The sequence below is a fragment of the Cornus florida genome, unplaced genomic scaffold (genome assembly GCF_030987335.1).
Source record: "Cornus florida cultivar Cherokee Brave unplaced genomic scaffold, ASM3098733v1 CherokeeBrave_3.0.0_Hap2_Chr03, whole genome shotgun sequence".
NCBI classification, from domain to species: Eukaryota; Viridiplantae; Streptophyta; class Magnoliopsida; order Cornales; family Cornaceae; genus Cornus; species Cornus florida.
Genome location: NW_026775573.1, coordinates 50,408,747 through 50,426,584, shown reverse-complemented (window position 1 = coordinate 50,426,584; position 17,838 = coordinate 50,408,747). Strand labels below are relative to the sequence as shown.

General features: G+C 35.6%; 1 protein-coding gene across 3 annotated transcripts; it reads right to left on the bottom strand.

Moving 5' to 3' along the window:
* Positions 1 to 478: 478 nt before the first annotated feature.
* LOC132300490 (putative 12-oxophytodienoate reductase 11) lies at positions 479 to 17,434 on the bottom strand. 3 transcript variants are annotated; one of them, XR_009480449.1, is made up of 5 exons: positions 17,206 to 17,434; positions 13,993 to 14,133; positions 13,753 to 13,882; positions 10,395 to 12,281; positions 479 to 594 (listed from the first exon to the last, which is right to left on the bottom strand). XR_009480449.1 is itself a non-coding variant. In XM_059797587.1 (4 exons), exons 1-4 carry the CDS (start codon positions 17,307 to 17,309, stop codon positions 12,207 to 12,209), a joined length of 450 nt encoding a protein of 149 aa, XP_059653570.1. In that variant the 5' UTR covers positions 17,310 to 17,434; the 3' UTR covers positions 9,953 to 12,206. The 3 variants fall into 3 exon arrangements, 1 of the variants encoding a protein (XP_059653570.1); XM_059797587.1 differs by lacking the exon at positions 479 to 594 and having other exon boundaries at positions 9,953 to 12,281; XR_009480450.1 differs by lacking the exons at positions 479 to 594; positions 17,206 to 17,434 and adding an exon at positions 14,470 to 14,485 and having other exon boundaries at positions 9,953 to 12,281; positions 13,753 to 14,133.
* Positions 17,435 to 17,838: the final 404 nt, after the last annotated feature.

The following is a 17,838-nucleotide window of genomic DNA, read 5'->3' as shown; positions in this document are numbered from 1 at the left end:
GATTCCGGTCGACGTATGGGAAGCCATACGTCGACTGGTTTGCAACGTGAGCCACAATGACCCACACTGTAAAGATACCGGTCGACGTATGGGAAACCACACGTCGACCGGTTCTGGAAAACTCTCACTTCTTTTCCCACTGTCCAGTGATAACTCAATTACACCAACATTGGTAATTCAACCACCCACGTCACTACACTTACGTGAAATTTTATTCACATTTTAACGTCAAATAAAAATACAACAACCATTAAAAACATAAAGCGTTACTTAAAACCCACTAAAGGATTTAGTGTAAACAAAATTTAATTACATTACTCCAAGGGCCATATACAAAATGAATCCAATCATTTAACATGTTGCAAAAATAATACATATTGATAACAAAATTTTTGTAGGATACATAACACGTTCCAATATATCATTTAAAGGCTGAATTACATAAGTCTTATTTTATACAAAATTCAAAAGGATTAAATATAAGAGTAAGACCTCTATGGCCAAAATTTACATAGCTTTGGTATAAATAAAAGTGAAGTCCTATCTACATTGATATCCATGGATGTATACTATTCACCGGCTCATCTTCAATCCCTGAAAAATGATAATAAGTAGAGGAGTGAGCACAAGGCTCAGTAGAGAATACCTAAGTGGCATCTCCTCAAGCACGGTAAATAATTACATGCCTTACAAGCAATGAATAGGAAAAGGAGCCGGGGATCATGCGAGGGATTCACATACGACACCTCAATTTTTTAAATAACTCACACACCATCATATTCAATGCTATGCACAAGATGCCAATGCAACCACATATCACACTCTACCCTCACATAATCACGCCTTCCGTCTATACCATCGTATATCCACGCATCACTTCCACACTCCTACACACCCACACATTTCATTCACCACTCCACACATCCACACATCACATTCACACCCTCACCTCTCTTATACACATCAATACCCTCATGACATGCACATGAAATACTTTGATTTCAACCATTCAAATTCTCATCATGCTTTCATTATCCAATAAGCAATTTCACAACCATAACAAGATAATCCAACACTTAAACATGCTTCTACATACATCAAAATGACTATACAAACAGTAATAGAGATAATCCACCATATAGCAACTTCATAGCATGTTAATTGAAATTCATACACAAGATAAACAGTTAATTTCCATCAAACACATTAATTAGACAAAGCTTATGCATCAACCAAAACCCTAAAATCTTCATTATTCAATTAACATCAAATTGGCATATCAAAGGAGAGAAAATCATCTAATTAACTACCAATTCCAAGGAAATCGACAATTAGATAAACTCTACCTCAATTAGAAGAAATGCCCCAATTTTCGAAATCCTCCAAGCCCTTGCACCTTTGGTCTCTAATGAAAGCTCATGCCAAGCTCTCCAACATCCCTTCTTGATCACCTCCAAAACCTCACTCTAAACACCTCAAATCAAGCTTGCAACAATGGAGAAATGTGTATATAGATGTATAGATATATAGAGAGAAGAAAAGGAAAAACTAAGGAGAGAGAGAGGTTGTCTCGGCTGAATGAAGAGAAGAAGGAAAATTAGATTAATTTTTCACTTTGCTTCCAAGGCCAATAATGTGCCACTTGTCCAATTCTTGTGGATTACTAATTTTGGGCAAAGTTACCTCCTAGTCCATGGTCTTTCATTGTAATAACATGCCTACCCCCAAAATATCCTCTCAAAGAATACATATAAATACACACACACACACACATGTGAAATGCCGATAACGCCACTCACTTAAGATGAGAAAACCAGGGAAAGTTCCCGAGTCCAGAAATCGTCCCGACTTTTGAAAAATTTTAAAAATGAAACCGTTACTTTTAATTGACTTAAAATAATTGAAAATACACTTCTAAAACCCTCGGCTCAACAAAATGACCAAAACACCCCTTGGGGCCCGCGTGGCATGCAAAACGAGGTACGAATTAAAATAATTTAGAAAATCAAATAAATTCCAGAATTTAGAAAAACGAAAAAAATTGGTAACGTCACATATCATCTCTACCGAACGAAGGAAATTTGTTCCTTCCTTCCTATTTTCCTTCCACACTTCTTCTTTCCTTCCTACTGAACATAGCATTAGTCTCTGTGTTTGGCCAAATTGCTTGGGCACATACACTAGCTCTAAATTGCACAATGCAGAATGATTGTAGAGTATAATATGGATAAGCAACATAGAGGGAGGTGAATAGGTTCAACTTGCTCTTTTATCCTATTTTTGCTCAAATTAAATTTACCAAAATAAAAGTAAACTAAATCACCCACAAAGCAAAAACTTAAAGTGCAAGAAACGTAAAAAGTAGAGTTAGCGAGGAAACCCAGTTCGGAAAAACCTCATAGACTATCACATGCTCTCGAGCGAAAAGATTCTTTATAGTTAAAACAAAGTACAATGGATTTCGACTCAGACTCGCACCCCTTTACTCTACCAAGAACTAATTGTTAAACTTCTTCGGCTTTGCAACTCCCCCGTCCAACAACAATTGAATTCAGACTTTCTCCCTTATCCCTATAGAAGGATTGTTGGTAGATCAACAAGCATTCCATGAATGCCTTGATCCCTTCCAAGTGTGATCTCTTCATTCTTTTCTTCAAATCTGAATTTTTGAAGTAAAAAGACAATACTGCTTTGATGATCGGTAGCAAAAGATCTTCGATGAACAAAAACTCCGATCAAAGAGAGAAACACAACCTAAATCACTCGTGTGTTTATTATGTGTGTTCTCAGACTAAAAAATAAGTAAACTCTGCAAAATCTCCCAAAGGCTCTCCTAGGGTTTGAAAACTTGAATATTGAAAGTCGTAATGATTTTGAGAATATAAGAAATATATATATATATATATATATATATATATATATAGAGAGAGAGAGAGAGAGAGAACCTTAAAAGCCTTTGGAAATAATTTTTAGCAATTTTGTGCAAAGATTTTCCTTTAAAACCCAATCAGAAAAGGAATCAAATTGGTTTTTAAAAGAACTTTTCTATTTGGTTCGAACAAACACAACCGGTTGCGTTTTTACTAAGAGCTATTTTCTCACCTGATAAAAACGCAATTGATTCCAATTCCAATCTTGAGACTCAAAATAAAACAAAGATTACAACTCGATCAAACTTGTTTTGACACCAAAATATGCCAATTTCAAATTCATACTTCATACTAGCTACCGCCCATCACCAACTATTCTTTGCATTCCTCTAACCTTAATAAGGATGAATCCTGACCTCATTTCAAAAGCTTCTGAAATGGAGGATAACAATGAACTTGGAAATCTCCTAATTTTTCTCCATTATTGCCACTCTACTATTTTTCCGAAGGCTACACTTCGTTTAAACCATAGCCCACTAGCTTTGGGACCTCCAATATTATCCTATGTGTGAAAGCTTCATCTCCATCACCAAAAACATTTACATTTTTGGCACCTCCATTAGGGAAGTTAACCATAGTTTGATGACTCCATTGAGGGGATTGTGATTCATGAAACACATTCTCCTCTTTACTATTTAGTTTAAAACCTTTTTTTATGAACCACATTTTATCACGAGAGTTTGGCTAAAAAAAATCGGCTGCATTGAGCGATCTTTAATACTCCCTCTGTCTCACAAAAAATGTCCCTTTTTGGGAATCTAACATTTTTAAGAGTATAGTTTTTAATATATATATATTTTTTATTACAGTGGTAGGGAATGAATTTTTAAATATACCTTTCTATGGTGGGTCCACATGCTTCTATAACTTCAAGGCAAGGATGGTAAATTATGATTATTAAAAAAAGTACTCCCTCTATCCCATAATAGATGTCCTTTTTGGGAGTAGAACTTTTTAAGGTGACATGCAATTAATGCATTGTCCCCTTTCAAAATTACTATACTATCCATTTAAGTGTGAATACATAAATAATCAAGTTCGAAGTGTTTTAAAACTTCAAGATTATTTAAGCAATGATATGAAATATATTGTATGAATTTAGTAAGTGGACAAGTATTTTGGAGCAGCGTAAAAAGGAAAGATGGACAACTAAATAGGGATCGAGGGAGTAGTACATTGGATTTTGAATTGGGATAGCCAAAAAATAGAAAGGTAGACACTTTTTATGAGACAGAGGGAGTACCAAGGTAAAGGTCCCAGCTGGTAAAGGGTAGTCACACCTTACAATACCTGAAAATGTGGTGTCCTACAGGGGCTGAGCCAAGATTTCAATTCCCGCGGGGTGGGTGGGGCGCCCCCTCGTGCCTCAGGAAGCATCATGTCTAAGGTTTGATTTATCTTGGGTGCAAACAATTCCTTGGAGCGGTGTCAGTACCAACTAGGGGAAAGAAAAAAAAAAAAATCACACCCACAGCCCAAAATTGCCATTTTCTTTTTTGACTCGTTTGCTTCAATCGTGGTCTGGGCTCCTTAGGCTTTATGTTATCCTATGGTTATATTTGTCATGCTTTCCTAAGAACATGCATTATGCTTTCCACCACTTTAGCGAGCAAGTAATGTGACTACATAGTACATAGTCTATATTCACCTAGCTTGCTAGTTAACTATGTCCTCATTATGAGCTAATCAAAAGGCCTGTATCTGAATGCATCATCCTACTACCATAAGTTAGGCCTCCATGGCAAGCGTTATTACAAGGTTTAATAAGAATGGGATTCACCTAGGGAACATAAATGCTCTTATTGGTAGAAGAATTCACCAGTGAAAGGTTATAACCTCAACATAAGAGCTCATTGTATTGACTTGCTCTTAGCCTCTATAGCTCGTCACCATCAACCTCCATATCTTATTGTCACCACAATCGCTCTGACATGTTACCATTAGCCTCTACAATTAAGTTATCTGCTAAATACAAATGATATATTGAGGAAATTCCTATATGAGGCGACATATATCTATAGTAATGTACCAAAGACGGGGAGGTTATCAACAGAGGGGAAATTTTGGTGTTATTACTATTTGTTTTGGAATTTGGTGAGCATAAAAGCGCAACCCTTGGTCTCATCTTCGTCTTTGTCTTCGTTGTTGGAGGTGTTGTGGTTCACACATTAAACATTCAAGAGATGTAAAGAACACCGAGGCCACTCATGCCAACCCCTTTTGCAACGCAATTGAGATTTCTGTAATATAAGAAGCTTGAATTCTCCATCTTCTTTGATATAAGAAAGGTGACTTGATTAGGGAAGGATTTTAGAGGCAGAAAGTGGAATGGAATGTAAACCCTAGGAGAGAAAAAATGCCCATTTCAAGCCAGCTAAAGCAAAACACTTTGGATTGTCCCTTTAGCTTGAGCTATCTCCTAAATTGCACAGCCTCCCACCAGGACATTCTCTACTACCTCGCTCTTTGACACTTAACCCCACCATAGTCGCCTTTAGACACATGCACCCTATTGAATTTATTCCTGCTAGATCAATAATGGGATCCAGGGAACTCCTTGAGCCCAGAATGGTATTTTAGTGGTCTTGTATCCTCAAGGCTAAAACTGAGGGCTTAACAAGGTGTATCGACAATCACAATCTATATCAGGGCTGGTCGTAGAAAGAAAGATACCAAGTGTCCACTGAGATGTGTTAGCCACACGATGGTGCTCAACAGACATCAACTCAGTTGTTTATGTTCTCAAATGATCTCTTGGTATATCCATTTAGCCACACTCATGTCAGCTAGTTATCACTAGATGTTCTTTACAGTCTGTAAGTCGTACGCAGCGGAATGTATATAGGAAAGTTTTTGTTTGTTTTATAAAACAGATCTGTGTCCTTAACCACTTTACTTATTTTATATTTTAGCAATTAAACAGTTAATCACATGCAGATAAAATAAAGCAAAGTATAAAGTTATAGATGACACCAGGATTTTAGCGAGGAAACCCCAGTTGATAAAATACGTCAACTGTTATGGGAAAAACCTCGTGGACTTGTGCAGTCCAAAGTAAACCAATCCACTATGCTTGGAACAAAGTATACCGAACTTTGACTCTGGCTCACACCCTATCGTTCTACACCACACCAACTGCTGACAATCCTCTGGCTTTGTGACTCCCCGTCCAACAGCAACTTGATCTCAGGCTTACACTTGATATTTGTAGAAGAGTAGCAGGTAGATCAGATGGCACTCCATGAATGCTCCAACCCTTCCAATCGTCTGAATGACGTAGAAAAAGATCTGTTTTGTCTGATCGATGTTGATATGACTGTATGATCACGATCAGGATTCGAACACTACAACTCTAACCTAACTAGGTGAATAAGTGTATGTTCTAGGAAGACTACAGAAAAATCAACTTTGATTTTCTGAGAGAAATAAACTTCCTATGGCTTTTTAAGAATAATGAATTTGTATCACAAAAGCCATGTCTAAACCAATGTATATGACATGGTTTATATAGAGTATAGAATGACCTAATCCCTCTGAAAATAAGGTAAATTTCGTGCATATGATTTGGTACAATTCTAGACCAACTAGGAAATAAATTGGAAAAAGGAAACTGAAGTTGTATTGCAAACAAAAGATCTTGAACCGGTTCAAGTTTGGCAGTGTATCAACCTTAAACATCTTGAACCGGTTCAAGGAAGCTGAACCGATTCAAGGTTGGCAAACTTGGATTTCGAATTCCTTCAGCCTTGGTTCATTCTACGGAAATTGTAGACTAACATGGAAAGTGTAGAATGTCTAACCTTGTTCATATTCCTTCCTAATGTAGTGTCCTTACCCTTTTCATCACACATTCTTCAAGTATGGTAAGTTTGAACTCCTTCCCAGTTGTGGAATCCCTATTGAACTTGATGACTTGTAGAACAAGTAATTTCAATTACAACTCAACTTGGACTTGTTATGTCTACGATAATTGCCAAAAATAAATAATATCTCACAATCTGCCCCTTTGGCAATTTCGACAAAACCCTAAAAACAATATTTGCAATCTATCCAAAGCAGAAAAGTAAATTGCATGATTTACTTAAAGGTAATAGGAACACTGTTCTTCTTGGATTCAAAGCTTGACCTGTTCCCTGCACACTATCAAGCAACAACTACCCGTGAAGTTTAATAAATAAAAATTTAAAAAATCCCCTTGGATTAAATATCCAATTATATCTTCCCCCATAATATCTCCCCCTCAAATTGATAGGTGGACCCCCATATTATCTCCCCCTCAAATTGACAGGTTGACTCCCCCTTTTTGTAACAAATTGACAAAGGAGTGAAAGAATACTAGCACAGTAAATTTCAATTCAATGAAGACAATTAAAGCACAATTCTGATAAGCATAAAGTCTAAGAAAGCATATTCCAAGAATATCCAAAAACAAAGACAAGTTGTGCAAAAATTAAACAAACCATGATGTCATGATGCATGTAAAAATGACATTAAAAGTAGCATCATGTCCCCTCCATAACTCAGAGAAAAAAAACATCATCCCTAGTCTTCATTACTTTCTTCTGCATCCTCTTCACCACTCCCTTTTGCATCCTCATCCTCCTCATCCGCATCTGTATACTCAGCCTCATTTTCATCATCTCCCTCAAAAACAATCAACAAATGCAAAGTTGTATTCTCCAAGTACAATCAAGCTTTAATCTCTTCGATCAACTCAAAAGATTAACCAATCCTCTAAGTTCTAATCCCAACCTCCATAAAACTTATTGAAACCCATTTTGCAATTTTCAATGTTCACACCCAATTCTTGTTTTCAATCTCATGAATATTATGCAATGATCATATATATCATGAATGAATGACATAAATATATGATATAATGCATATGGATATTTATGTTTGAGTTGTGTATAGATATGGAGTGAGAGAAAGAGCAAGAGAGATGATGAGTCTATGCAATAATGAGACCTGAAGCATTTTTAAAACCCAATTCCCTTGCTCTTGAACCGGTTCAGCCCTCTTGAACCAGTTCAAAAAGGGCAGTGCACTATGGTGCACAAGACTTGAACCGTTTCCACAATCTTGAACCGTTTCAAGATAGACAGTCACTTGATCGTGGCCAAATGACATGCTTGAACCGGTTCATCCCTCATTGAACCGGTTCAAGACCTCCAGTCTTGAAACTACAGTGTTGTTGTTGAAAAATAACTATTCCAATGAATTTCCAGAAAATTTTAACACATCAGTGATTAAAACTAGCAACAAAACAAACTAAAAACCTAAAAATCAAAATCTTTTTGAATTTTTCAAAATTTCCAAAATTTTTTTTAATAAGACTAAAAATAAAATCACCAATCATGAAAACCATCCCGTCAACACACGATTCAAAACCCTTTCAGATAATTTTAAAATTATCTCAGAGAACAAATATTCGTCTCCACAGACTTCAGATAAATTCAAATCTCAGAAAGTAATCACAACAAGAAATCAAACTTGCAAATTTTACTAAAAGATTTAGAAATTAATCTAGCAAGTTCATGTGTGTGTGTGAAATCCAATCTAATCCATCTTCAGTTGAATTTCAACAGATCATTGTCTAAACCTTATTGATAGAAAAACATCAAGATAAAATTGTTTTGAGCAATTTTTTTCAAAGTGGCTTTCACTCTAAAGAGTAGTCAGCAATTCCCCAACTCAACTTATCTCCACTTTTCGCTTCAATTCATAGTTTAATGAGAGTTTTAGATAAAATCTCAATAGGTAGCCTTTTCCTTAGCAATTTATTCAGCATATATTTTTTTCTCTTTTCTTGTTTTTGCTGAATATTTTTTTTTCAATCTTTTTATTTTGTTTTTAGCTCCTATTTTTTAAACAATAACCTTTATACCTTTTGTGAACAATAAACCCTAGTCAACAGATCAAAAGATTTTCAACCAAATTTGTCAAAGATGGACTAGTGCACAAAAGTCTATGAACTTAATAGATTCAAATCTAAAAATCCCTTAAACAATGCAAATCATCTTTCACTGTATAGATTATAGACCGAGAATCTATTTTTATTCAGATTATCATGTGTCTCTATTTGCTTTCAAAGATAGATTATAAATTCTTCAAAAGAATTTTCACATGTCTATCAAAAAGATTATGATCAGAAAATCAAACCCTAACCGAACCCTAACAAATAATCTAATGGCAACAAGATTTTTTTTTCTAAACACATGCCATGATCATTGAATCTTATAGAACTCAGTTTGAGTGTAAAGTCCTTTTGGAAACTAGTTCCACGGACTCAACAGGCACATAATTGATCAAATCAGACTTTTTGATCCACATAGCTTTCACTCTCACTTCCTGAAATTCTTTTTCTCTCTTTACCTCTTTCTTAGGCAAAATTTCAGTTCTAGAAACCTTAGGTGATAATTTCTTTTTAGAAAACACATTTTTCTTTGCATGAAGATCATGAGAATCAAAATTAGAAAAATCTTTCTTTTTCCAGTGTGAATTCCTTTTAGCACGAAAATTTCTAGGTTTATTCCAATTTTGCTTTGTAGCATGAAACCTATTTTGTGCAAAGGAATTATAATCATGAAAATCATAAAAAGAATTATCTCTTTTCTTTTTATAACAATAGTGTTAACTGTGTCTAGTTCTACCACAATAAGAACAATACAGCACCTTGGACACATTCTTAGCATGCATAGGCTCAACAAAAACTTTAGGTTTAACAATAGGCACATTCAAGTTCATTGGTTTAACAAAAATAGTTTGAGCCTTTTTTCTAGATGAAGCCTCATTAAAACCTAATCTAGTTTTATCACTTACATGCTTACCAACACTTAGGGGTGGCAATGGGGCAGGGCGGGGCGGGGCGGGGCGGGGCGGGGATCTCATTCCCCATCCCCGTCCCCGCTGAATTTTTCAATCCCCATCCCCGCCCCCATCCCCGCTTAAAATTTCACCACCACCCCCATACCCGCCCCCGCCCCCGACCCCATATCCCCATCCCCGACCTCGGCCCCGATTAACATATATTATTTTTATAAAAAAACTTAATTTTTCTTATTTTCATATATAAACTAAATCAAATTTAGTAATAAATTATTAAATGTAAGGATATATTAGTAATTTAACACTTAATCGGGGCAGGGCGGGGCGGGGCGAGTTTACCCCATCCCAGCCCCCGCCCCCATCCCCGCCGGGTTTTCAAAATTTACCCCCATCCTTATCCCCGTTTACATAAAATGGTCCCCATCCCCGCTATAAACGGGGCGGGGACCCGGCGGGGATGGGGAATTTGCCATTTCTACCAACACTAATCATCTTTTCAAGCTTAATCTGCCCAGAAGTAAAAGTAATTAATTTCTCTTGAGATTTTTTCAATTCAAGTTCAAGAAAATTAAATTTGGCAATAACAGATTCTCTAGCAGAATTAGCTTGACTTACCTCGCTCTCAAGGAATTTTACCTTGTCATGAAGATTTTGAATTTCAGATTTGTTCTCCTCAAGTAATTTCTGTTTTTGCTTATCCTCCTTCTTCAAGGAATCATTCTCCATCTTCAAGGTATCTCTTTCCTTTTTTAAGGCATCATTCATGCTTTCTATTTCTCTCAACTTCTTAGATTGCTCCTTGACATCCATGCTTAATAACTCAAGTTGGGTAAGATTTCCTACACACAAAGAAGAATTATTAGTAGGATCATTATGAATATGGGCAATAAAAGCAATAGAAGCATCTTTATTGTTTTCCTTATCTTTCAATTTAGAAGGATCTCCTTTATTACAATTAATATTTTTTCTATTTTTAAGGAACCTTCTAGAATTTTTAAACATGATGAAAACAATTTTTGAATACAAAACAAAACTTTCCAGTAAGGATCAACTCAATGTATAGAAGTTGGCTCTGACACCAAATTGTGAGTCGTACGCAGTGGAATGTATATAGGAAAGTTTTTGTTTGTTTTATAAAACAAATCTGTGTTATTAACTACTTTACTTATTTTATATTTTAGCAATTAAACAGTTAATCACATGCAGATAAAATAAAGCAAAGTATAAAGTTAGAGATGACACCAGGATTTTAGCGAGGAAACCCCAATTGATAAAATACGTCAGCTGTTATAGGAAAAACCTCGTGGACTTGTGCAGTCCAAAATAAACCAATCCACTATGCTTGAAACAAAGTATACCGAACTTTGACTCTGGCTCACACCCTATCGTTCTACACCACACCAACCGCTGACAATCCTCTGGCTTTGCAACCCCCCGTCCAACAGCAACTTGGATTTCGAATTCCTTCAGCCTTGGTTCATTCTACGAAAATTGTAGACTAACATGGAAAGTGTAGAATGTCCAACCTTGTTCATATTCCTTCCTAATGTAGTGTCCTTACCCTTTTCATCACACACTCTTCAAGTATGGTAAGTTTGAACTCCTTCCAGTTGTGGAATCCCTGTTGAACTTGATGACTTGTAGAACAAGTAATTTCAATTACAACTCAACTTGGACTTGTTATGTCTACGATAATTGCCAAAAATAAATAATATCTCATAATCTCCCCCTTTGGCAATTTCGTGACAAAATCCTAAAAACAATATTTGCAATCTACCCAAAGCAGAAAAGTAAATTACATGATTTGCTTAAAGGTAATAGGAACACTGTTCTTCTTGGATTCAAAGCTTGACATGTTTCCTGCACATTATCAAGCAACAACTACCAGTGAAGTTTAATAAATAAAAATTTAAAAACTCCCCCTGGATCAAATATTTGAGACAGGTAATCAACCAAACCAAATTTGCAAAAACGCCCATTTACCGACTATTGGGACAGGAATCAACAAAAACAAAATTTTCAAAAACACCCATTTATTGCCTAAGATACAGGAAAAAATATATTGGTAAATTTATACATAAACCAAAAAAAAATTAGTATATATTTCTATATAACAATGCAACAGCTGAAAACTAGCAAGCAAAAAGTTCTACCAGAAAATTCTGTTACACAAACAAGAAAGCTATTTTTTTTTTCCAATAGAAAGGTAGTTTTAAATCTGATGAATTGTTTAAGGCAGTTCAAACTTGTGGATACTAATACATCCTGTTTTGCCAGAAAAAAAAAAAAAAAGAAGCACATTTGAAACATTTAACTTACCCTATCCTAACTGGTGCTTGGTTAAAAGTCATCCCATGACAAGAATAAATGAGCTAAGAAGTCAAAAAAATACCTTGATTTGAAACCCTCCCCACATGCCAAATCTGGCAAAAGAAGATACCGCCTTTGTCATGCACAGCATCTACTATGGGTTTCCAGGCTTCTACTTGCTCCTTTGTCCATATACCAGGTGTATCTGGGACCCTATAGTGAAGAAAGCAAAACTACTGATGAAACTACATATTCTTAAATAAGTATGTTGTTTTTTAAATCTATGACCCCAAAGAACTCGGATAAGTAAAACTAGCCTGTGTCAGAAACTACAACATGGATGACCCCAATAAAATGTTTGGCATTCAAGAAATGATAGCCCTTTGAGGGGGAAGAGGTTTCTAGCCAATTTTAAGGGTAGCTTAAAAAAAAAAATGTGGACATAAAATTTTTGTATTGCAATTCATTATCCTTTAGACTCGCCTGGAAGCCCACTTACTGACCTTTTTTTATAGGAGCATGCTACATAGCAAAATTAGCACTCACAGGCTTGTAAATATGCATTCACAAATCTCCATTTGTTTATCACTGTCTTCGTAATATATTTTTTCAATTTGACATAACAATGGCCAATTGTACCTGGACTCTGTTTAAGTAAAGAAGAAGAAGATATGTTCCGTAGTTTATGGTCACTATACACCACCAACTTTTAATTAATATTACAAAATCCCTTATTCAATGTGATTGCAATTGACAATACAAAACCTTCTCCATCATTATTAATATTTCTTAAACTAAGAACAGTTGAAAATTAGTGGCTACACGACAATTTTAATGTTGTATTTTATGAGTTATATGGATCATCCAAATTACCAACTGTGGGCATTTTCAACATGGCATGGAACAGAATATTGGTCTCCAAGGTTATATCAATGAGGTTTTTTGTTAGATTGGGTGATACTAATACCAGGATCTACACTCCGAATCCAAACCTTAAGGGGTTATTTATAATGGTTTAAATTTAGAATATATTTCTTGTGAGCTTCTAAAACATGTTTACAAAATGTTCTTACAGTAGAATGTTGCCTTATCATGATTATATGTAAATTGGAACTTATGTCTTAAGTTTTCTTTTCCCCTTTTTCCCTTTTTCATTCTGGTAAAGCTTGCATTTAGCTAGCATTTTACAGGGAACTTGCAAAAACACCCATTTGACAGGTAATCAACCAAACCAAATTTGCAAAAACGCCCATTTACCGACTATTGGGACAGGAATCAACGAAAACAAAATTTTCAAAAACACCCATTTATTGCCTGAGATACAGGAAAAAATATATTGGTAAATTTATACATAAACCAAAAAAAAATTCGTATATATTTAAATATAACAATGCAACAGCTGAAAACTAGCAAGCAAAAAGTTCTACCAAAAAATTCTGTTGCACAAACAAGAAAGCTATTTTTTTTTTCCAATAGGAGAAAAGAAACCTAGAAAGGTAGTTTTAAATCTGATGAATTGTTTAAGGCAGTTCAAACTTGTGGATACTAATACATCCTGTTTTGCCAAAAAAAAAAAAAAAAAAAGAAGCACGTTTGAAACATTTAACTTACCCTATCCTAAGTGGTGCTTGGTTAAAAGTCATCCCATGACAAGAATAAATGAGCTAAGAAGTCAAAAAAATACCTTGATTTGAAACCCTCCCCACATGCCAAATCTGGCAAAAAAGATACCGCCTTTGTCATGCACAGCATCTACTATGGGTTTCCAGGCTTCTACTTGCTCCTTTGTCCATATACCAGGTGTAACTGGGATCCTATAGTGAAGAAAGCAAAACTACTGATGAAACTACGTATTCTTAAATAAGTATGTTGTTTTTTAAATCTATGACCCCAAAGAACTCGGACAAGTAAAACTAGTGATCACCCTCGGCCTGTGTCAGAAACTACAGTGGCCTCTGATATGAGAAGGCCTCCTTTGGTGGTTCTCTGAGAGTAATACAAGATAGCATGTGGCTGAGGAACATTTCCGAAAGATCTCTGCCTAGTCAATGGTGCCAAAACAATTCTGAAAATAGTGGAGCGCAAAACAGTTACTAGGTATTGGAAATTATTGTTAAAGGAAGTAATAAACTAGAATAATTACATCTATGTAGTCCCTAAGAAGTTCAAAGTATAGTTAGGCGATTCACTGGCTCTAAATTTCATTACAATAGCTTGCTTAGGATTGAAATTTGAAAAATACAATACAGTGTATAATTAACAAGAACAGGAAAACTTTGAGATTTTCAAGATGTAATTATCATAATTTCTTTTCTAATTACATATGTATCTACATGTACAGTTGTACACTAAGTATGAAAATAACATTGAATCAAGAAACCAAACTAATTAAGGGGCAGACATTTAAACATCTAGAAAGCGCAATCTCAGAGTCTAAATCATCTCTCTTGCAAAATGATTGCTTGACATTTGTTCTGATTAAAAGTATTCAGCACTATTATGTATAAAAGTTGTGTTTTGATAAATCTATTGTTGGGGGAAAAAAAAAATGAAAAAAAAAAAAAGAAGAAGAGGAAAACGATCAAATATTAGTTTTATAAGCCACCTAAATAAGAAAATTCAAACAGAGTGCATTCCTCTAAAAAAAAATTGGATGAGAATGCCTACTAATGAGATGCAGCCTTCCAATCCATCATTTGGAGTATTTAAGGACTATGAAATGCATAAATTTTCAAATAAATATCTGATCAGTCTTCCAAGGTCGGCTGCTTTTAGCTCCATTTCATTCTGTTTCGTTTTCCTTTACATTCTTACTGAAGCAGAGTGAACATACAATGAGGGCAACCACATAAGGGGTGGGGAATAACCACTGAATGCAATAATTTTTAGGTCCTCCAGGTACAACCATTTTGAAATTTTTAGATCCTCCAGGTACTACCATTTTGATTTCTCATCTCAACTAAATATGTTACGGGAAATGCTATGATGCTGCTACTAACTACGTCTTTACTAAGATTAATCGGCAGTAGGAACAATATGGTTCCAGTGATATAAGGAGTTTTGTTCTAATTGAACAACACTTGCCTACTCACCAGTGAGTAGGAACCTTCTCCTCACTACTGATGTAGCGCAATGATAGAATGAAATGTGCCCATTATTGGATTTAAAATAAGAGCGGAAAAGTTAAAGACTTTCTTCTTCTTTTTTTGTCTTTTACATTTTAAATTCAGAATCGACACCTATCATTGGGCCACATCAGTGGTGAGGAGGAGAATCTTGCTCTCCGGTGAGGAGGCAAGCATTTTTTCTTTCTAATTCATCATGACAGATCCACATGCTATGCAATAAAGATTGGTGTAACTAACACATACTATTTTGCAGATTGCCAGATTCTGCCACTGCTTCCCTTATTTCTTTCCAATTCTTGGAATTATATCATTAAAAAATTCTCACCTCTTTCCTAAGTTCTTTTTTGTTTATATCCCTACATAATTAAGTTTCACATTTCGGCAAAGAAAAGGCACTTATTTTTCCTCAGTTCAAAACAATTTATTAAATTTCATGCATTTGATAATAATGAGTTGAAAACTTTTCTGTGTGACACAGATTAACACTTGGCAATACAAATTAATGATAGAAAAGAAAACAATTTCCAACCATAGCCGGGAAAAACATTTTCATTGGTTTTGCTACTTGAAGCTCAAAATGCCAACTCAAGTTCAACTTAAGAAAACTAGAGTTGTGTTAGAACTTCAAAAGAGACACATGGGGCTGGTGTAAGTTCTTGTCCCACATTAGATCCAGATGGAGAGGGTCTTAGGCTTATTAGGGTCAGGTAGGCAATACCACTAACAGCTTAAGCTTTTGGGTCGGATGGTAAGCGTCTAGCCTGTTACAAATGGTATCAAAGTAGGCCAAGTCCTTAATCCAATGTCACGCCAAGGGCCCACATGGTGGCTCAAGTCCATGTCCCGGTCCTTACCAGGTCCTCCAACCATAGAGTGGACGGGTAGGCAAGAAGGTGGGGAGAATGTAGCTGGCCATTTCAGGAACTAGAAAAGCAAAAGTGGACGGGTAAGTAGGAAGGCCCGATGAGGGTGTTGGGAAGTTCGGGTGAGGGGTAGGTAGGAAGGTCTGACGAGGGCGTTGCGGGTCCGGATGGGGGAATCTAGCTCTGGTCTGGCGAGAGCTCTGGTCTAGCTCTGGTCTGGTCATTTCAGCAACTAGAAAAGCAAAAATGGAATGGGCCTTTTATAATCAAGAGTGACATGGTCTGGCGAGGGCGTTGGGAAGTTCATATGAGGGGTAGGTAGGAAGGTCTGACAAGGGCGTTGCGGGTTCGGATGGGGAATGTAGCTGGTCATTTCAGTAACTAGAAAAGCAAAAGTGGTATAGGCCTTTTATAATCAAGAGTGACATGATCTTGAGTACCTAACATATTCATAAGAACTCTTAAACCCTAAAGAAGCATTCTCATGATTGAACAACAATCCAATCTAACTAGAGTACCTTGCAAAGTCATGGAGGCCATGCAATATTAATCGCCAAAACAGCACCAGAGATAATTTAACTAGGGTATCTTGCAAACATTGGATGCTTTATTTATGTCTAAATCTAGCACAAAGGTTTAAATGTTTGCTTTAAAAAATGACAGAACATTCATAAAAATAATATATATAAATATATATATATGACGACAAAAAAATATAATCTATAGATAAATTACAAAAAAAAAAAAAAAAAAAAAAAACACGTTGGGACTTGGTTTTTTAGGTAGTCTACTCAGCCCTTGGAGAAAAACAACTTTTCATTTTTCGAAATACTACTAACATACTCACTAACTACACAGAATTTGCTGAATACAGGGAAGTTAATTGACAATGAATTACTAAATTTCACGAGTCAAAGAATTTGTCAACTGGATTTTCATCAAACACTTGATGCGTAACAATTTAGATTCATGCTACAACAAATCTATACAGCAACAACAAATATGCATAAAAAATAAAAAACCAATAATATTAGATTATATATATACACACACACACACTGCATATTATACTGTAAAACTAGAACAACAATATCAGAATTCAAGTGGGAAAACATGGGAAATTGGTAGTGTTGATAAGATATATACCTATGGGAAAGTTGGAAGTTCCCCCGTTTGTATGGAGTGAGAAGAGGGATTTGAAGAGCAAGCTCTTCCTCTTGACCTTCTTCTGCTACTACTTTCTTTTCCATTTTTTGGCTTCTATTTTCCTTTGCAACACTGAAAATGAATAAATATATACAAGTACCTAAATTAAGTATTTAAAGATCAAATTCTTCTCCAACACTGACAGTTGTCCGGTTATCACACTTTAAGAAAATACAAAGATAAACCACACAATATTTTGGTAACCTGTATCAAACTATCACTGCGAAACATAAATTTTGACCGCAGCACGCCAATGAGCGTTTGACCGCAGCACCAAGATAGCAGTCTTGATTCTTGTTTGTGTGATGGGGGCTTCCTTGGTTTTTTTCCTTCTCGTACCAAGCGTGTTGTAACTGTCAATAGTAAGTAACTATTTCTGTGATGGGACTTTTTTGTCTTTTTCCTTCTGGTTCCGACGAGTAACTCTCAAATGTAAGTAACTATTTCGTATTATTAAGAAAAATGGCTCTTTAACACCGTCTATGCTTCATAGTTGATCATTTTGAACATTCTATCCTTGCATCAAGCCATAGCATTTTATTTTAAAAAAAAGAAATTTCATTTTGTCACTTT